Raw genomic sequence first — 21,390 nt, 5'->3', positions numbered from 1 at the left:
TATTCCTGAATGTATCAGATACATTTGATGCATTCAGGTAGGTTTATTCATGGAGAAGTTTTGTGGAAAATAACAGAACCTAGCAGGGAATGCACTTCTTACTGCTTTGGGCCTTCACTCTACTGCTGGGAACAAATGGGAAACAATAGAATTTGCTAGAAGGGAAATTGCAATTTATCCACAAGTACGTTCATACTATGTTTCTAGAATAACAGTTTCTATTCTGGGAGGCCTTAAGTGCCTTGCAGAGACTGGAGATTATATTTCCTCTTAGAAATATTTAGGTTTAGCTCCATCATAAATTATTGGATGGAATGTTTTAGGTCAACATGAACTTTGAGAAACAAACATCTGGTTATTTTCATTTTTCTTATTAATCATGGGATTGATGTCCAGGTCTGTATGTTAACATATGTGAACGTACCTGTAACAGATGAGATACAGAATATGGGCATTTGTTAGAAAGGACTATATTTCAACACCATGGAAGTATATGGACTTTAACCCTCTCCCCTGTAATTGCACAGGCTGTAGCAGTAAAATACCTGGCTTGTCAGTTGCTCTGTGCCACAAAATGCACACAAGAAATGAATTGCTGAATAGCAAGCAGCATGAAGGGCCTGATTCCTGAATCAGTAGGAGTCTTTCCATTGACATTGATAGCAGTTGGATTAGACCCTGAAACTGTAGTTACAATGTGTGCTTGTTTGAAACCAACAAATTCCATTACCAGGGTTTCTTGATCCCTGGGGCCCCCAGAGTCCAGGACTCTAATTGTTTCGGAGCCGGTGCTTACCCTGACCTCCTCTCAGCACTGGTTTTCTTGTTTTGCAAAGCATATGAAACGTCTGATATTTTCCAGGCCACTCTCCTAATCAAAAAAAAAAAAAAAAAGAATAATGTTGCACAGGCTGGTGTTAAAACTGTCACTTCTGGTATTTGCTAAGGTGAGGTCTGTTTTAACAACACTGGGCTTGATTTTAAAGTGATGAGCTGTAGCTGAAATGTGGTGAATATCTGGTTTCTAATCCTGAGTCAGACTTTGGTTTTCTTATTGTTATTAAGTAGGAATGAGTCAGAAAGACTTTGTTGGAAATGTCCTGTTTTTCAAATAAGAGTGTTTGAAGATGGCCTTTTTTGCTCCAGGAAAGGTGATAGCTTCACCTGGGATTCAGGAAGGCTCAGTGTCAAATCTCTGGACTGACAGAGATTCTGTCTCTGACAGAGACAGAACAAGGATTTGAGATAATGTTTCCTGCATCTCATGTATTGTCACAACTGTAGAGCAGTTATCTGCTTCTTGCAAACACTTGACATTTTAGTGAGAGAATTGGATTGAGTTTGAGCTGATAATATAGAAAAGTGGTTTAATTGGTTGTTCTTTTAATTTTGACAGAGCAGGCATTCATGGTGTAAAACCCTCATTGCCTGACCTGTACTGTTTTCTGTACCACTGAATCACAGGGAGCATCTCTTGCCTGGGGTCTTTGTGTCCATGAGGCAGAAAAGGCCACCAGAAGAAATGAATCCTTGAAGAATTTCTGCTCTGTTCAGGTTGCTACTGGCAGCAGCAATTGGCACAATTCCCTGCACAGGAAACTCTTTATAGAAGCTGATGTAGTTTTGTAATTTCTGTTGTAATTTCTGTGGATCATGTGTTGTTTCTAATGCTAAAAATTCAAGCACCCTTTTAGCTTTGAAGATGTTTGCATTTTAAATAGATAGTTCAGAGATGTCAGGTATTTCACAGAAAAATAGTGCCCTCTCTTCAACAGTTCTGTTTGCACCTTTGGAGAATAAAGTGAAAATCCTTTCTTGTAATACCTGCCCCAGATATTGAATGGAAGGATAATGAGTTTCCTTATGCTTGCTTTTGTTTTTGTTCCAGGTACAGTTACTTACAGAGGTACATAACAGAGCCACTGGCCTGCAGAGGAGACAAATGGCAGCCTTTGGTCTGGTACAGAAACTCCTTATTGTCAAATGAAGATGAGGAGAGCTCTGTCCTTGGCAGTTTGGGAGAGTGGCCCCCTGTGGGCTCATCTAAGACATCTTCTTTTAAAAGGAAATTGTCTAATGGTATGAAAACTTCCTATTTCTTGATCAGCTGTATTTTTTTGTCTGTCTGGAAAAACTGCTGTATCTGCTGTTTTGCTTAGCTGTAGCAAATTTGCACGTGCTAAAATGTATTTAATGTTTTGCATTAGCAGTAGAGTATCATGGTGTGTAGGATGTTGTGGACTTCCCAGTTTGAAGTGTGGTTTTTGCCTTCAGCTTTGCTGTTGTTACAGGTCCCTTGATCACTCAATAGCAATAGGGTTGGGCTGAGGACTCCGAGTGAGGAGAATTCAAGATTATCTGAATTCTGCTGTATACTAAAATCTGGCATTTGTCTGAGCCACTGAGACTTGGTTGATTGCTTTTAATTGTTAACTTAGGACATTGTTGCTTTAGGGTCTGTAGATAATTGAGACAGGAGAAGTATTTCCAGAAGTCGATTCAGATCTTCAGGCCAGATTATCTGGGCCAAATCATCTTCTAGGGTTTTTCTCTCTGGTGAATTTCTAGGGAGCCTGTAAGATTATACTCCTACCTTAAATAATTATATTTAGATGGGCTGCATCCAGCCTTTGGCAGCATTTATGGACTGCCAATCTGTAATGAAGTATTCACTGTATGGATATGGTGGGACTTAGTTAAAATGCAATAAAGCTATTATGAAAACAATTGCTAATAAAAATGCTAAGTGTTATGGACATGTGCAGGAGTATGTGGAGGAAAGGAAATTTTCCCACAGTGTCCTTTGGTTTCTTTCTCATTCTTTCTCATAAATCTTCTTTTTAGTGACTTGCCTTCAGAGAGCTTGTTCCTTTGTATCCCCAAAGGCGCTGCTTTCTTGAGCATTATATAGACTCAGCAGTACTGATAGCAGTTATGGACCAGGGCCAAGTTCATAAATCTAGATTGCAAAAATGACCAGTGGGCAAATTAAATGGATTTTCTTTTAAGTGGCTTTTAGCTGTCTCTTTCAATAAAGGAATGCTTTGCTCCAGATGTCCTTTTGAGCTTGGCCCAATTGTTTCTCTGCTGTGGGGAACATACTGGAAATGTCCATCTCAGGACCTCTAAGGGTGAGGCTGAAGAATGACTGTGTTCACTCTCTGTTGCAGGGTCTGTGCCTGAAACCAGCCAGACTGAAGCAGGAAGCAAAGCCCCAGAACAGCAGTGTGTTTCCCAGCAGTCCTCTGCAGCAGGGAAAAGCAGAAAGAGGCTGAAATCTCAGGAGATGCACTTGCAGGAACATTTGCCATTCCTTTGTCCAGGAGGGATGCGTAGAAGATACTGGTGAGAGTTTGATGTCTTACAAGCTCCTTCACCTGTTCTGGCATTGGCACTTGAGGTCTCCCTATCCACCTTCTGTTTTTTTGTAATACTTTGTGAGTTCAGAATGTGTGCCCCTCCTGTCTTTCTTATGGGCTGTGTCCCAAGGACAGGTTGGGTTTTTTTGTTTCCTCAGTCCAGTATCTACATCTGCTGCTTTCTCCTGCCACTGTCACAGGGCTTCTGTGCCTTCTTGAAGTAATATCAGGTGTGCAGAGAAAAAGACAAGGATGGAGGAAAGTTCCCTGTCCCACTTCCCGTGTCCAGATTGGAGATCTATGGTGCTGGTTACTCTTGGGCTGTTGCTGCAGCCACACAATAAGTGTTTTCTGCATCTCTGGAAATGAAAGAGGATTCTTGTCTCTGCAGATCTGCTGTTAACCACTGTGTACACTGTGGCTTTCTTTTAGAGAAGTGTTGGTGTGCAGCATGCAGACATGCCACAGTGAAACCCCACACAACTTGGATTTGAGAGAGGTGTTGCAGAAATAGGGAGTCTGGAGTCTACTTTTGAGCAATCAAAGTGCTCAGTCGAAGTATTTTCCTTTAATTCAGTTCATTTATTGAGGTAGTAGGTTAAAAGGTGAAACACAAATCCTGGGAAGATGCATACCTTTCCAGGTTTTGGGACACTTGTTAAATGAACCTGGAGAATACAAGTAAAATAGAACAAATTATTAAACATGAAGGTAGCCTCTGTTCAAACCAGTGTTTTGTTTCTGAACTGCTTTATTGAAAATTCCTCAGAGCATAACCTGTTTCATACTGGGAAATCCTGGGCCAGTAACTTTAGGCTACCGTACATGGATATCAGCAGCAGATCTTACTATGTGAAATACCCTGCCATGTTCAGCCTCTGTTATGAGGTATCTCAAGACTTAGCTATTTTTTTTTGGTTTGTTTTTTTTTTTTTTTTTTCCAGCAAAGATGAGGTTAAGACAGAAGATGTCTCTGAGGAGGGTCCAGAAGACACAATAGAAGACGTTGATGTCGTTGGTACAGACCAGGTAATTCTGGCTGGTTGTCCAGCTCTGAGCACAGCTTTACTTGAGGTGGGTCAATGTTAGGTCAGAGTCTCCTGGGTAGCCATGCAGCAGCAAAGGGCGTTGCTCTTTTGTGGCCCTTTTCAGGATGAGAAAAGGAGGATGCCCTCTTCCCTTTCCAGCTGCAACTGTAGTTTCCTCCTTCAGCTCAATCTACATTTTAGAGGCAATCCTTATTGTAGTATCAAGACATCCTTAGGTCATTTTTAAGGATTGAATGTCACATTAAGAGGAGGATCCCCTTTCTTTTTCCCCATACTGTGAAGCTTCCTTGTTAAGAGCCATTTGCTGCAGTTGCTCCGTGTTACTGACACATTGCAGAGATGGCACTGCTGTGTGGCCTGCAGGGAATATCTGCTTCAGAAATGGTGTTTGCATTGTGCTCTTTGGATTGAAAGACTCAGAATGTGTCTGATCACTGGACAGCCCTGGGCTCGTGCTGGAGTATCCCATGTTTCTTGCCCTTTTCCATCAAGGCTGTTGGGCAGATTAAATTGTCCCCGAACAAACTGGGGATTTGAAGGGAAGCATGAGAACATTGTGGGCTTGGAGTGGCAACCAGCATAGCCAGGGGCTTGTCTCACGGGCACTGATTGCCTTTGGGATCCAAGTTTGGCAGAGCTGCAGCTGTCTGCCTGGCCTCAGCTCAGCCCTGGACCGGCTCATTGCAGCAGGGAAGGACTTGTAGCCCTTTGGGCCAGTGGAGTGCAGGGACTCAGGATGTTGGACAGCAGGGTCTTGTGGAGTGGCTGTACAAGGAAAGGGGTGGAGGGGAAAGAAAGGCCATGGTTTATCCTGTAGCTAATCACAACCCTTCTGCCTCCTAAATGTTTCTGTGTCAGCCACCACGGAGGGCTGAGCAGTTCCTTCAGGTTTTTCCCTGTTATCTGCACTTCAGAACATAACTCTGTTTGGCAGACAGTATTTTTGCAGTGAGTCAGGCAACTCCTTGATTTCCAGTGACTGGTTATCTGGGATCTAACCACCACATTCAGACTTTGCATTATTTTTGTCTTTTTAAATGAGTTTTTGCTGTAAAGTTCAGCCAATGTTTTTTTAACATATGGTGGGCTTTAATTTTTAAAGAGGACTAGAAGGAAAAAAAAAGGGACTTCTACCTTTTCTTTCAGTTATATGCATGTTAAAATGTAGACAGTTTGGCCCATGTACTTGAAGCAGCTCCTACTGAAGATAGATAATAGAAGAATTTAACTCCATGGACAAAGATCAAAGCCATACAGAAATTGCACTATTTAGGCAGTATGGTGCCTTTCCTGTTGTGCGTTTTCTGGGCTTTTTGGGGTATGGAAATGCTTCTTTCTTTTTGTGGAAGCTGTAGCTCTTTAAGAGCTGGCTCTATGGCTAAGCCGCTGAATGGTTCGATGCTACACTGTTACTCTTTACTCTGATTCCTTATAGGCTCTTACATGACATCTTCTTCAGAGGAGAGCACTGACTTAATCTCTTTTTTCTTGTGATGTAGGACAGTTAAGACACTGAGAGGATGAACAGAAGTGAAGCACATGCTGTGTTTTTTCTGCAAGTTGTTTAACTCGTCAATGTGATATGAGAGCATCAACTGCGGTGGCAGGAGACGTGGATCAGGTTGTCTCTTTGCCCATGGGCCTCCACCCAGAACCAGTTTGTAGCACTGTGGTTGATTTCTCACCATTGCTGGCTGTGGGCATTACTGAGGTGGCTGCTGCAGTTCTAGGCTTGGGCCTTCTGAGCATCATTACTCAGCTACATCCTCATCCTTGATGCTGCCTTGGAAAAGCTCACAGCTGCAGGATTGGAATCAGGGTATTTGACAAACACTGAATCAAAGACACTGTGAACCAGGTGAGACAAGCTTGTCTGAAGCATGTAGGGGCAGTGCTCTGCTGGCCTGTTCTTCACTGTTTAAGATAACCAAATGGAGATGTGTGTTTCCTTGCACCCAGTGCAGGGGAGAAAAGAGCCTGGCCCACCTGTGAGCACTGGGACTTGCTGGCTGATGGCAAGTGCATTTCCTGCCTGTAAAATGGAAAACCTGGATCAATCAAAAGTATTTCTGAATTCTATTGCTTGAACAATGTGTTTAGAGGTCTGTAAGCATCAGGACATGTTCCTGGAAAACCTGTGTCAAGGCTTCAGAGTATCAAAGAAACAAACAATGGACCAGCTGACTATTTTCCTTTGGAAATCCTTTGTACAGTGATCATGTGGTGTTTACTTGGAAAAATGCTGGAAAGACAATGTAAATAGACTGTAAATAAGGCCATTCAAAAACAGAGGGTTTTTGCATTAAGAATTTGCAAATGATGGTCACTCAAGTGTTTCAGTGGCAGTCGGCTGGGGAGTGGGGGGCTGCTTTCACTGACCCTTCTCACTGCTCCCTGGAATTGTACATTGCAGTAATCATATCAGCTTTATTTTTTATATATATATATTTTGGATTGTAACTATGTAAAATAAACTACAGAACTATTGCTATCCACTAGTACTGAATGTGTAAGTGATACTCCCACACCGTGAAGGAGAAAGAATGGCAGCAAATGTGTGCTGGCCTTTGCAGTTGTTGCATTATTGCACAGGCTGAGCAGGGAGTTCCCATGAAGATGGAAGTGAAAGCCATGAGTGTTGCCCAGGTATTGGGTACACTGAAGTGGCCACAGTGACTCCACGATTTTCCTTGTGCATGGTGTGCAGGCTGACACAAGGGAGGTGGTTCTCAGGTTCCTCTGTGATTCCATCAGTAACTCCCCTACCTGGACTGGGGTACTGATGCTTCCCCTCATCCATCTGTGGATGATGTGTAGATCGAGGCCTAAGGACTCAGGGTAGGCAGAATACAGCTTGATTAGGAAAACAGTTATACCTGGAACCACTTCAAACATATGGATACTTTAATTTCTGTAACAGTGGGATTGGGATGGTAATTACCCTGCAGAGGCAAGGTCCAGTAATCCTCAAACTCATATTTTAGGAAAAAGGATTTCTCTGAAAACTGCAGGATACATTCTTCTTGGGAAAGGACTTGGTTAGCACAAGTATAATAGAGAGCAGGATTTAACAGGCACTTCATTAAACACAAAGTGGCAACAACAGCTACCGGCTCTGCAGAAGAGATCGACCCTGCACTATAGTGCTGTGTGACCGATGTGTCACTGCAGCCTGGGAAAGCCTGTGGCTGTTTGCTGTCCAGTTACAAGCCCCCCTTCTTGAGAAAAATTTTAAGGTAGGTATCTTGCAGTGTAACAGATGTTCAGGATCACCTTCTGCAATGCCAGCTGGTCATCCTTTCCCTGAGGGACCAGAGCATCACAGAAATGCTGTGTATCTTTACTGCTTAAAAGCCCCAAACCATGGGCAGTTAGTGAAAGGGATCCAGCCAGCCCTGGAGAACTTTTGACATTGGTGAGTCTGTGTTAAAACTGGAATAATTAACCAAAATACTTCAAATGGTATTACAATTACTTGAGTTTCCCTCAGTGAGGTTCACCAGCACTTCAGCAGTGAGTTTCTTGATACACAGGTGTGTAGGTTTGTGCAGGAGCTGGTGTGAGGAGTTGAGCACAACAGGTTTCTCCCAGCTGCTCAGCAAATATTCTTCTGGATGAAGAAAAACCTGCTAGAGGCTGACTGCTTTGCATATGCAGCTTGTTGTAATTACCCAATCAGACTGCATACCTGTGTAACCCATCCTGTGGTGAATGGCTCTTTATTAGCAAGACATGAATTGTGTGAAGTATGTAAAAATTACATCTGTTAAATTACATGTATGAAAATCTTTATTTGAAAATACAAACATGTTTTCTAAACATCTTAAAAGATCTACACTGCAACCAAAAAAATAACTTACATCTTTTTGTACATTTTTTCCCAACAAAACCTGTTTAACAGTTAAGAGTGAGGCAACAATTTCAGGCTGCTGTGACACTGATGAATATCCATGGAATGTGTCAATAGCAAACAAGCAAAGGGGAGGACAGACAAAAGCACTGAATGCCCACAACAAATTAGTGCACATCACTGATCAAGTAACACTTATACAAAGGATTTAAAAAAAAAATTGGTTCCTTCTGCATGAATTAACACCCTCATTTTGGATCAAGTATGAACACTCAGACTTCACTGTTAAATAATCTTTTTATGATTAACATCAACAAAGAAACTCAAGCTTAAAAGGGCAAAATTAAAGTTGGGGCAAACAAGGACTACACAGAAAAGAAAAACAACTTGTCTTGGGTGTTCACTTTAGTGTATTCTACTAATATGCACAGCCTGTCAGACAAAACTCTGCTTGTAAATGAGTGCTGAACTGTGCACTCATTGTCACATCTCTTTCTTGCCAAGGCATAAAACCTAAAAGAGGGCTGTCTATGAGCACAAGCACACTGCAGGTGTAAATTGTCTCCTTACCTCCCATACCAGGACAGAAATACCTGTTCACAGGTGAGATGGAGATGGTCAGTGCACTACACATCAGCTTAAAGAGAATTATACAGCTCTCATAAAAACAGTAGATTACTTTTCTCTTAAGTCAAATATTGTTATTCTTCCAAAAAGGAATTATGCAACATCTGAAAATAAATATTTTAATCTATTTTACAAACGATAAACTATTGAATAAATACAAAAATCTCATCATTCCATATAAATGCATTTCTTTTGCTTACAAGGTAGTGTAGTGATTAGATATTTTTAGCACAAAACTAAAGAAAGTGTTTCTTTTCCCACTGATACTTTTCAGTAGGGAAAGAAACCCCACTGAAACGTGTCAGTGTGTAGCAGACCTGCTGCAGACTGTCCCTTCTCTTCTGCAAGTGCTGGCCATGAGTAACCTCTATTCAAAATCCTCATCATAGCCATAATCATCCAAGTCTACATCAGCCAGATGGGAAGGCATTTCAAAAAATGGTCTTTTCTCCATTTGATACTTTAGAACACTGGCCTTCTGATGGTCTACAGGACTCAGTTCTGCTTCATACCTAGAAGCAGACAAAAAAAAAAAAAAAAAAAGAAAAAGAAAATGAAAGAGTCCAACTATGCCAAGAAGTGCCTGAATGTTGGAACACTAACAAGGCAGCTGCAGGAAAAACATATTTGCCAATATTTTAAAATAAGCATAACCACAACAGCACCAGGGTTCTGTAATAATTCCCTGAATTTAAGTTAGCTTTCTCTCCTATCACATGCTGAACTTTCCAGTATGAAATGCAGCTCTCCTGAAAGGATTCAAAGCACACACTGACACACTGCTCCACTGACCAGGTCTTGGGTTAGACTGACTCACATTCATGCATGTCTTCCCAACTACTACTGAATTTCATCACGTTGTTTCCATCTACTTAACAGGACTGTGCAGAGAATGAGCTTTAGATACTGCGTTTTTGTTCTTTAAAACTGCTTTATAAAGGCATTATGTGCTCATCAGCTGTTTTTTCAGAGAAAGACATAGGGCAAAGTAGAGTTAAATACTAAGACTCCACTGTGCACACTAAAATAGAGCAGCACCTTGAGTTTATCCCATGAGTTTACCACCAATTTAAACAGAAAACAAAAGTCATCTGAAGGTTCAATTCACCAAGTTATGAATTTAAAAACAAGGGCTTATAAAAAATGCATATCTTAGAATAAGAGTTTTGGGAAGGACATGTTTATTCTTTTTTTAAATGAATTATAGTGGTGGTGAGGCTGTACTTTAGTAGAGAGGATTCATATTAACTGTCCTGCTGCATTCTTACCCGTCGTTCCACTGCTCACTTGCTGCCTCTTCTGCTACCAAGATATCATACTCTTCAGCAGCATATTTCTCCCAGTCAGAGACCTCTTGACTTTCACCTTCACCATCCTAAACAATCATGTTGCATGTTAGACAAAACAGTATTAATTCATTAATTTAAACAGTATTAATTGCTAAGCATGTAGCTATAAAGACTTTTAAAGTCTCATACTCACCCGCAACATAGAGAACTGATCCTTCTGTTCATGGTCAAGGTATTTTTCAATGTTGAAAAAAGTATCAAAGAACACATTTGTCAGCTTACATTGCTTTAAATCATGCAGAGTGATTTTTCCTGTAAAGAAGATTATGAGATAAGATTATTAGAGAGAAAATTATTAGATCTCAAAAGTGGAAGAATCAAAAGGTACATTATCATTACTCAGTCATCACTGCTTAGCCACATTTGTCACTGATCCTCAATGCAATGAGAGAGATGCAAACAGATGAAATACATACCTAGAGATGTGTCCTTCAAAGTGTACAAAACTTGAAATGGTTGAGATTTTTTTCCTTGCTGTGGTTGTCATATCCCACAGCCTGTCAGAATGTTGAAGTGAGATGCAGTCTACATCCCTCAGCTATTAAAAATCATTTAAGGTATTAGTTTAAGCTTCCTCAAAGACAGAAGTCTCTAGTGAGTTAGCCATTCCTTCCCAAGGAGTGCTTGGGTAGCAAGTAGGAATCTCCTATGGCAGCAGTCCTCTCTCTTCCCTGACTTGAGCAGACAAATGTATGACAGACATGACAGTGTGTGACTATGCTTCATACAGATGAATTTTTCATAGAGTCAAGGTTGCCACACTTGTCCAGTCTGATCAATATTTACTACTTGAGAGGAAAGCTAAATGCTCAGAGGTGTTTTGTTTGATTTTTATAGTGTGATACTTTAAAGACTCAAATCAATGGATGCGTTAAACATTAGAAGCATTTGTCAGGTTGCTCAGAAATGTTACCCTGTTTCAAAGCTGAATATTGAAGCTTCTGCAGAAAGGCTAAAAAATATGAGATACACAAGGGAAGACAGATGACTATCCTTACAACTCCCCTTTATTGATTCACCTGGAATACAGATAATCTTCCATTGTTAATCAAATAGGAGCTAACTGAAGATGTTATGGAAGAGTTCAATAAAACCCAGACTTTGAATAGTATTTCCTCAGCATACTGTCCCAGCCTCTAACAAAGTGTAACTCAAGGACATCACAGGGAAGCAAAATCCAAATCCCATTTGTACAGGGTCGCCACGCTTGCATCTGTCATGAAGGGCCCCAGTGTGTTCTGCTGGCTCGTCACTGGAGGAGGACACAAATCCCCCATGGCACCTGTGCCCTATCTGTCAGACCCACACAGATGGCTGGTGCACAGAGCCATTTCAAGTGGCAGCAGCTCTCCACAAGCAAGCAAATGATTTGAATCCTAGTTACATAAGCTCCCAGTTTAAGTTAGACTCCTATATTTGGTTCATTGATTTGCTCTCCAGTTTCCATTTATTGCAATGGGAGCTTAGACATGTAACACTTGTGTAGATGCCTACCACTGTCTTTCAAACACCAACAAAACAGGAGTAAAATTTAAGTAGTTAATTCAGGTCTCCAGAAATTCAAGTTTGCTTTTTCCACACAGAGCATTCTATAGAAACTGTATCACAGTTTAGCCATAACTTTATGGAAGTGTCTTCTTTTGTTTCGAAGCTACAAAGTGAAACATCAGTTATGCTGCTAGTTTTTGTATTAGAAAACTAGATTTTTTTCTTAATCCACCTTTTAAACATAATTCAGTTTATACTAAAAAAAACCAAAAAAAACCCCAACCCTTCTCAACTGGCTTTCATTTTTGTTACCCTGAATAACTTATCTTGGTTGTGTTTGATAGCCTTCTTTTATCATCCTCATGACATTGATGTATCTCATCTATCTTGTTTAATTTTAAATTCAGAACAGAAATATTATAAATGCCTTTCAGAAGCATAAGACTGGAAGGGAACTACTGAGTTCAGGAGGTGATCGTGAGCAACCATAAAACATAAATGTGCTTCTCAGAGCGTGGCTCAATGCATTTTAAATGCCCCCTAGCCCCCATGCATTACAGAATGTTGGTCTAAGACTTCATTCCATTGATATCAGGGATGGAGCTTTCAGATGAATCACACTTAATATTCCTTCTTAATTTACAATTTTTATCTGCCTTTCGTGATGTGCTTTCACTAAGCAAATCCATTTTAACTTATTTAAATAAGAATATCAAGCTTTATGTTCTAATTTTGAGCCATTTCAATTCTCTCAGCATGCAAAAAACCCCATCTCAATAAATGACAAGTGTCTTTAAAAAATTTCTTGTAATTTAAATATTCTTAATACTAGAAAGAAAGTGGGCAATAAACCTGACTTACTAATTGGTTGTCTAACCATAATTGTATTCTTAAGTTTTTCTCAAGTGTAAAAGGTAAACTGAAGTTTTATCAGCTAAAGATGATACCATGTCAAATGCAGGAGAGTAGAATGCAGGTCAAGGAAAGTTCAAAAGTGAAAACTCAGAAAAATTCATTATTCTGTTAATTTTAATCCCCTTGTCATGAATTTCCTAAGGGCAGCTTAGGCTTCTAATGTAACCAAAGTCAATACTGGCCTAAGAGACAAACACTGTTTAGAAACTGTTCCTCCAGAGAAACTCAAATGAGCACTGGAAGAGGTGAGAAATGAGTGGACCATCAAGAGGTTTTCCTGAGAGCCTCACCTCAGCTAGATAGTGACAAGGTTTTACTTAAGACTAAATGTGGCTACAATCACAAAATGAAAGCTGACAAGGAATTTTAAAGCAGCATATTAAATTTTAGTATGGAAAGAATGCCTGCCGTTGGATGATCAATTATTAAACTTTAACAGATGTCAGTGAGAAGACAACCTCAAGGCATTTTATTTGTATGACCAACTGAGTGCTCTTAAGACTGCACTAATTCCTAAGTCCAGAGAAACAGAAGTTAAAGATGAAAAAAAAGTTTATTACCTTCATGTTGTGGCTTTACAAGATCCAGCATCTGGCACAGACAGTCTTCAAAAGGCAAAGGTTCTATGGCCATGTTCTCTAATTTTTGGCACTGTTCTTCATAAAAATATTCCAATTCATACATAGACAAAGCACCATCCCCATCAAGATCCATGCAGCGGAACCAGTATTCAATGCTGGAATTCAGTCATTAACAGCAAAGAGACAAATTTACTACAGAATTTCAAGAATTCATGTTGCCTGTTTCAAAGGCAAAACTAGACTTAAGAGTACATTCCACTAATCCATGGAAAGTATTAAACACCAGCTACTGTGGTAAGAGTTGCTGGTATTTGCTACACCATCCATTATTGCATTTGAAAACACATGTGTTAATGGTGTGAAGGAGAAGACTAAAACACATAGTTTTACATTAAAAAAAGAAATCAAGGGAGACAATGGAAAATTGAATTGTACATGACAACTTCAGTATTTTGGCTATGTTCCCATACTGAACAAGCTAGTGACATGTCACATGATAGGTTTCTCATCAGTACCATACAGAAGCTGCACAGCTTCCCAGAGTCACTGGCATCGTGAAACAGCTGCAACATCCTTAATGTATGGCCCTGTTCATAAATAGGCCACACACAACTTATGAACCAATAACATTGAATTAACCTCTTAAAAGTCATTAAATTAGACTTCTGCAGCTACAAAAGGAGACACTGACAAACAAGGACAATGTAAAGAACTGGGCCAGTTTTCCACTCATGTTTTTATAGTTTAAACTTCTTCCATTAGAGTTGCAGCTGTTCATCAGTGGTCCCCATTTAAGGACTGGAAAAAACAAAATCAGTCTTTATTTCTGCTTACCTAGTTGGTGTTTTCTTGTCCTCTTCAGATATCAAAAACCAGACAAAATCAGCATAGCTAATCTTCCCATCTTTTTGTGCTTTTCTACCTCTTGGAGGTCAATGACGAAAAAGACAGAAAATTTATTTTAGAGAACACTTAGCTTTTACTAAGCAAAATTAAGGATAATTTTCCTTGATGGTATTAACTAATTACTCCTAATGATCCAGTGTTCATAAGGTGCTAAATAGTTAACAGAAGAGCCATCTCAAAAAATTTTTTATGCTATATTGTATACAAGTACATAGGCTTTTTAGAATTTCTATTCAGATAGAAGTGATGACAACTTAAAAGCTTTACAGAACTCCACTAGCTAAGAGTTTTGGAATGAAAATATGAAGATAAAAATGAAATAGAAATCTTCAGGAAGTAAGTGTCCATGGCAAGAACATAATTGTCTGTTTCTACTCTCACAACCACAGTAACCAAGTAAGTTGCACATAGTCAACCTGTCTAGTAAAAAGTCAGGTAGGCAGTTCTTAGACATATTACATTTCAATAATGAAATTCATTTTTTGATGTTTTATCTTCAAGATGTCTGGGAAAATATGGTATATGTTTTTGCCTTGCCCAAGACACTCAGATAAAGGAGTAAGCTCTAGACATATTCCTGGTAAATCTCTTATTTCAGCTTTTATTTCTGTTGATCAGTTGCTTTCTATCTCAGATATTGTGCTAGGAAACATTTCAAAAATTAATAAAATGCCATAAATACAAAAGAGGAAGTAAATCCCAAGGGGAGAAATGAAGAATGACTGTCAGAAATGTGAACTAACTCAACTGGAGGCATTTTTGTAAATTTATTGATGCAATAAGCATTGATTTTACAATTAGTACTTAAAAGCTCAGTTCTCCTTGCATATTTCACAGGTTTGAGGGATGGAAAAAGAATTATTTCTTCCTTCTTCATTCCCATCATACAATAGCCAGTGGCCTGTGTTCATATGGGTAAAGAGAGTGAAGAACTTAACTGTGCCAAAGGTTCCAAGACCACTCTAGTACTACTAGAATTTAACTACAAATCTAATCTGAAAATTCACTGCTCCTTTGTGAGGGGAGCCATCTTTTCCCCTTGGAATACCACAGAATTTAACAAGCAAAAATTAAACGGGATTTAGACCAGGATACAAAACAAGTACCTTGTTACTGCTCCTGAGAAGATGCGCTCTATCATCCTATTTGAAATTGCTGTGAAGAAAAGTTTGAAACAGTGTCAACTCTATGCAAGTTATTTTTGCATGTATCCTGTTGTTGAAGAGTTTACTGGAACTCTCCTCTTATATACACAGATCAGTGAGAACGATCAGGGGTAGTGCTCATTAATCCCTTTAAATCCTTTTAGAGAGGATCACTTAACACAAAGCCTCCAAAGAAAAACTACAACCACCCAGCTTTGAATTCAAACTTAATGCAGAAATAGTAATCAAATTGCAATACAAGTAACAAAATTGGCTGATTAATAAAACTGCATTTCCCAGTTTTTTGACAAGTAAATAATGTTTTCCAGTGGCAGTAAGTTTTACATGACCTTGGCAAAGAGCCAAACCAGAATTGGCACAATCACACATAATAAACATACCTTCCTGATTCTGACGGGGATCTATTTTTGACATGGTTTTGACCCATGCTTCTATTTTGAAACCATTTCAGGGATTTTAGAGACATGTCTGAACTAATCACTACCTTTGTAAAGGATAGTCAATTTATCCTTAAGAATTTGCAAAATTAAATTGCAGGTGGCACTGTATTAGTTGTGCTTTCTTTCAAAAATGTACTAACTTAATAGAGCAGCCACTCAAATGAAAGCAGTTTTCCTTTCTCACTGTCCTAAAGCATTGTCAAAATTTAGTAGGCAAATTTTCAGAAGCAATCAGAATTGTGTTTATCCTTTTTAACGTGGGATAATATACCATAATCACTTTGTGCTTAGGTAAGCTTTCCAGTCCTGAAAGGAACACTATGAAGATGGACACAAGGCATCTAAAAAGAGCCCCAACAGTTCCATACAAGCTACAAGAATATTTAAAATAGGAACAAGCATGCAAGACTACAGAATCACAGTCATTGCATATTATACATGCAGCAAATGTAAACCTGCTAACTAGTGCTTAACAGTATTAAAGCAAAACACACTGCAGCTGAGTTAGCAAAACTCCAAATAAGCCAAGTACCTGAAGGTATGTTTGCCTTTTCTACTCTTTCCATATCTTGCCATAAAAGTAATGCTACTTGAATAGTATCAGTAAAATGGATTTTGTCCAAGATAACGACCCAAAATTTCCAAATAAAACCATTTATAATACACCAACACGTAAGTGATATTTGCCCTATTTCTTTGTCAAGATCAGAATTCAAATTCAGAATTTTCCTCAAATGTGGTATTTGTAGATGGAAAGTAGCATCACAGATGACTTGTCCTGCTTTAGTTCACTGAGTCAGCAGGACCAGCTACACCAACAGACTCATGAAACTGTCCCTGGCATTAAACCACTTCCTCAGCTCAAAGTTTACAGGTCATTTAATACATGTAAACAAAGGTGCTTCATTTGTCATACCATAATCATTATGTCGAGCTAAATCCTTCCGATCAATATAGAGGTCATGGTCTGTGTCCAGCTCCCAAAATTTGCAATAGATAACATAAAAATGTTCATATGAGAAGTACTCTGTCAGCTGGTTAATATCAGCTTCCTCTTCCAATAATGCCACATTCTATTATCAGAAGGACAAACAGAACATATTAAAGAGTTTGTAAGACATTTATTTTTTGAATGATCTGAGTTCTCATAACTAAGTTAATATCTAATGCTATTTCAGTGGAACAATTTTTGTTTTCAGGGACAATGCAGATCATACAGTGTGACAGCAAAACTGAACACATGGCAGAAAATGAATGCATTCACAAAAGAAAGAGCAGATCAGATCAACTTCTGCTACACACATTTACATGTATACAGCTCCAGATAGAAAAAGTTACATTTAAACATATTCTAATGTATGAGAATTAATGCAATTGGGTCTTCATTACTTTTTGGAAAAGGAAGAAATGCTATTTATGTTACTGCCTTAAGCCTTTAGTTAATGCAGTTTTAAAACTTCCAGAAATATCTGTCTTGCAAAATTTTAGATATTACAAACCTGCAAAAAATTGCTTTTCCTGAGCTCATTACAGGTTATTTTCCCAGACCAGGACCTATTTACTGTATAAAATATTCTCTGTATGACCTGCAAGAAAGAGAAAATGGAAAGAAACTTTAGCTATGGTAATTAAATACCCATCCAAATATTTCTCAAAGATGTTTTAGTACAGCTACATTAGAGAGCTCCATGTTTTCCCTATTTCTATTGTTCTCATTAGTTAGAACTTCTCTTATGTCATATTATCCACTATTCATACCATTTCTAAATCTATATCTAAACTCCTCTAGATAAGTTTTATTTCAATGCTGCAGTACCTATATCTCACTCAGTAATGTTGCAGAATATTTATGTGTTATCCAAAATATGTATATTGGTGATTTCACTACCTCAAGTCTTCCAGATCTACAGGATATAATCAAATAAACCTATTAATGTATCTTATTACTTCAGATTTAAAGACCTGCATTTGCTGTGAGACTGTTTTACTTCATAACTGAATTTACAGAAATAGAATTGGGACTGCTTAAGGATCAGAGTACAGCAGATGTTGCTACTTCTGAAGTCTACAAACACAACAAATCTATATCTGACAGAAATATTTCCTGCAGGTGCAAAGAGAATGTTTTTCCCCATTTAACTTCATTCTATTTGGAAGTTCCTTGAAAAAAAAACCCTGTTAATAGCATTAAAAGTACATTAATATTTTCCAAGTGAAGAACAACAACAAAAAATAATCTATTCAAGAAAGACAACTAGTTCTTGTGCCATGACTGATACTGGAACCAGAAACAAACACATCCATATGAGTACTCTACACATTTTTAAAAATAAATTTTACGTGTACTTCAACCCAATGATCTTAAAGGTCTTTTCCAAACTAATGGTTCTATGGCTACTTTGGGCAACTCATGCATTTGCTATAATTTTCTTAGATTTAGTTTACAAACTAAAGACTTGAAATAAGACTTTAAAATATACTTTTTCTGCTACTTAACTGAATTCAGTATTCACCTCAATTAGTTTGACTTAAGACAACCAGGTGTACGTTTCACGTCAGTCATTCACCACTAAACAAAACAAAAAACAACCCAAAACCCAAAAAAACCCAAGCATATTATGAACTATAACTGCTCAACTGGTGATTGATTGTACCTGCTAATTGGCAAGACTCAGTAATGCATGTGTAGTGTTTCATTTGCAAGAGAGCAGGTACTAACTAAAATCCCCTCTCCTTAGGAATCCCTTTCCTGCAATTAATATGTCCTCCCAACTACAGGCTAAGCTCTTTATCACTTCAGACTTCAATTGTAGTAAATCAATAGTTTAAACTAACCAATCATTTTTAAATTACAAATAGAAGAATAATGTACTGATGAAGTTTTGAAAGAAAACTTAAACTGTAGAGCAGCAAGCTCCTCAGTTCTTACTTTGAACAAGAACAGCTGGTTCAATGACTCCAGACAGAAGAATAGATTATCCTGCTACTGAAACTTAATTAACTTAATTCTAATTGTGAATTTAGGGAAGGCCCATTTTTTGGCTTATACTACAAAGCAATTTTTTCTAAAAAGGTTTTTGCCTTAGCTTTGCAACTTAATCCATCTGCATGTCATTATCTCATCTGTTATACATTTAACTGGTCTAAAAATAAAACCAAAATTGAATGTTTGGTAAAGACAACTGGGAACAAACTTAAACTGTTTTCTAAAGTAAACTGATGCAGAGTATAAGCAAATTGTCTAGAATTGCCTTTACTATTCTGCAGAGTGCTTTGTCAGAAGGGAGAAGAAATGCTGCAATACAGAGACTACAATTTCAAGAACTCATAGTTCAGATATGCACCTAACATCCTGGAAAAATAAATGTAGTATCTCATTTGTCACAGCAAACATTATTAACTTATTTCAGCTCTATCTTGGCCAACTAGCTGACCAACAAACCTATAACATATCTTAGGAGACAGACCAGATTGCTTTCATGGCTTACACAACACGTGCTAAAGAGATGTATGTAATGTGTATGCATACACACATACATATATGTGGGTATATACAAAAAACCAGCAGAAGAATGGCTCATTTGGTTTGCAGCTGGATGTATCCTTTAGATGAAGCTTCATGTAGCAAGGTTAAACTAACTGAATACAGGTATGAAATATTTCATCATAGGTAAAATCATCTATTTATTATCATTAATAACTTGCAGGACAGAATTTTGGAAGACTGTAACAAACTCAGTTGCTCAAAGCATGGTGCAAATAATGTCAAGTTTGTGGGTTTGACCCCTATGTATGGATCATTCACTTAAGAGTTAGACTTGATTCTTATGGGTCCCTTCCAACTCAAAATATTCTGTGATTCTGTGAACAGTTGCACCATCCTAAAATATGATGAGAAAAAGGCAGAGAACTCCTGCCATTTCTTAATCTGCAGAATGGCATTCCAAATATTATTGATATTTTCATACTAGTTTACTTTTTGATTTAACACCAATTTTTTGATTAAACACCAATTTCTGTTGAAGGCTACACTAAATGTTATTAATAAAATATTTCCAGTACTAGTTTATTCAATATTGCTAGACTCAGACCTACTCCAATAAGCTGTTCCTCCAAAGAAAAGTAACTGGACGTGGCAGGACCTTTTCTTTCCTACTCTTTTTCAGGTCATGCAGCAAGCTTTCACAATTTTAACCAGAGCAGGCTGTGACACAACCAAGAATCCAAAAAGAAACAAAACAACTCATAGGCAGAACAATTCCTTCAATCACAACTGACAGGAGAAAGTTCTGTGAGCTCAGGTAATCATTATAACAAGAAGCAAAACCTAATGCAGCAGGACATACTTGATAGGCCAGCAAGTCTCTGTAAGAAGGATGTAATGAACAAAACCCAAATGCTCTCAAAAAAAAACCTTCCACAATTTTAACCTGGGTAAAAGTGTAAGATGGATATATGATGATCAACACTGCATGTTTTTTTTTTTTTTTTGTTGGAGAATATTCATTAAGCTAGTTTTCACATGCACAAAGAAAGTGAACTGAATGTCATTTTGAAGAATTTTAATCTTTTGAGACTTCAGTGGAATCGACTGTGTACTCCTCAGCTGAGAAAATTTAATGTCACCGATTTCTCCCTTGGGTACAGAACAAATACTTCAGTCACATAACCCTGGGAAGATAGGAATGGAACTTTTCATGTATAAAAACCTTCCTTGGAAGAAAAGTCCCCAGAGAGACAAGTGGCAAGCAGCTTCAATATTATCATTATTTCACTTAATACTGAACATAATCATATTAATATAGATGTTTCATTCAAGACTTCACTTAATTAATCCCAGACTAAGGTCAGGATTCTAATGAATGCAGTCTACAGCCACAATCAAGAGTTTAAGATAACAGCCTGCTCTTCATTTAATGCTCATTAACTTATCCAACACTATTACAATTCACTGCTTCTCTTACTAGTATTAAAATCAGCAATTTCTTAAAAATGTTGAGAACTATCAGGCCTAAGAAAGACTCCTTTTCCACAAAATTTCTAGTTACATAGAAATAGATGAAGACTTACAGCCTGCTCTAACTCTACTCTTCCCATGGGACAAAGATGCTTAGAGACATTTGACTAATCTTGATTTCCCTAGTTAACTAAAAAATAGCTTTTCCAGATACAAATCACTTACTGTTGTAATATACCGAGAATGGAACTCAGATGCTTCTTTTAAAAATAAAAGGCCGGGATGACTATTCACCACATCCTACAAAAAAATAATATCACAATGAGTATTCATTAGTGTCCATTTAAGACAATTAGCAAAGACTAAGACACTTGCTATTCCTTAACCAAAACAGTTTAAACAAACTACCACAATCACTACTGATAACTATGTTTTCACTGAGGCTTCAGACAAATCATATCACAAACCTTTTAAAAATTAAATTATCTTTTAAATAAATTGGATAAACAAAAGCTTTCCTGTATTTTAGAAATATTTTTAATAGGATTTTTTCCTATATTTTAGATAGGCTGAGGATTTTGAACACTGTTGACTGTCCTAGCTTCTAATTCTGTGGCTATGATTCAGTGAAGTCAATTCAGGTTTTATTCAGTCATTTCTACAGGTGGTGTTTGCTGCTCTTCCAACAAAGATTTACTAGGAT

The 21,390-nt window shown here is 38.1% G+C and overlaps 2 protein-coding genes across 3 annotated transcripts in view; one reads left to right on the top strand and one right to left on the bottom strand.

Annotated features, from left to right (window-relative positions):
* LOC136553557 (cohesin subunit SA-2-like) overlaps window positions 1–6,899 on the top strand; it is a 58,177-nt gene extending 51,278 nt beyond the window's left edge. Inside the window, exons 30-33 of the mRNA XM_066545178.1 lie at window positions 1,889–2,079; window positions 3,171–3,345; window positions 4,304–4,388; window positions 5,908–6,899. Coding sequence (XP_066401275.1) covers window positions 1,889–2,079; window positions 3,171–3,345; window positions 4,304–4,388; window positions 5,908–5,916 — 460 coding nt within the window. The 3' untranslated portion in view covers window positions 5,917–6,899. The remainder of the gene's footprint in view (window positions 1–1,888; window positions 2,080–3,170; window positions 3,346–4,303; window positions 4,389–5,907) is intronic.
* A 1,280-nt stretch (window positions 6,900–8,179) lies between these two features.
* Window positions 8,180–21,390, bottom strand: part of PPP2R3B (protein phosphatase 2 regulatory subunit B''beta) — a 45,705-nt gene continuing 32,494 nt past the window's right edge. For both annotated transcript variants that reach the window (XM_066545176.1, XM_066545177.1), the window contains 9 exons: window positions 20,913–20,987; window positions 17,230–17,316; window positions 16,647–16,803; window positions 15,231–15,279; window positions 14,053–14,142; window positions 13,198–13,373; window positions 10,368–10,486; window positions 10,154–10,260; window positions 8,180–9,397 (listed from right to left, as the gene is read on the bottom strand). In XM_066545176.1, the coding sequence (XP_066401273.1) occupies window positions 9,253–9,397; window positions 10,154–10,260; window positions 10,368–10,486; window positions 13,198–13,373; window positions 14,053–14,142; window positions 15,231–15,279; window positions 16,647–16,803; window positions 17,230–17,316; window positions 20,913–20,987 (1,005 nt within the window). In that variant the 3' untranslated portion in view covers window positions 8,180–9,252. The remainder of the gene's footprint in view (window positions 9,398–10,153; window positions 10,261–10,367; window positions 10,487–13,197; window positions 13,374–14,052; window positions 14,143–15,230; window positions 15,280–16,646; window positions 16,804–17,229; window positions 17,317–20,912; window positions 20,988–21,390) is intronic.

This window comes from Molothrus aeneus, chromosome 2 (assembly GCF_037042795.1).
Source record: "Molothrus aeneus isolate 106 chromosome 2, BPBGC_Maene_1.0, whole genome shotgun sequence".
Lineage (NCBI taxonomy): Eukaryota > Metazoa > Chordata > Aves > Passeriformes > Icteridae > Molothrus > Molothrus aeneus.
The sequence above is the reverse complement of the archived record's forward strand: the minus strand, read 5'-3'. Positions and strand labels throughout refer to the sequence as shown.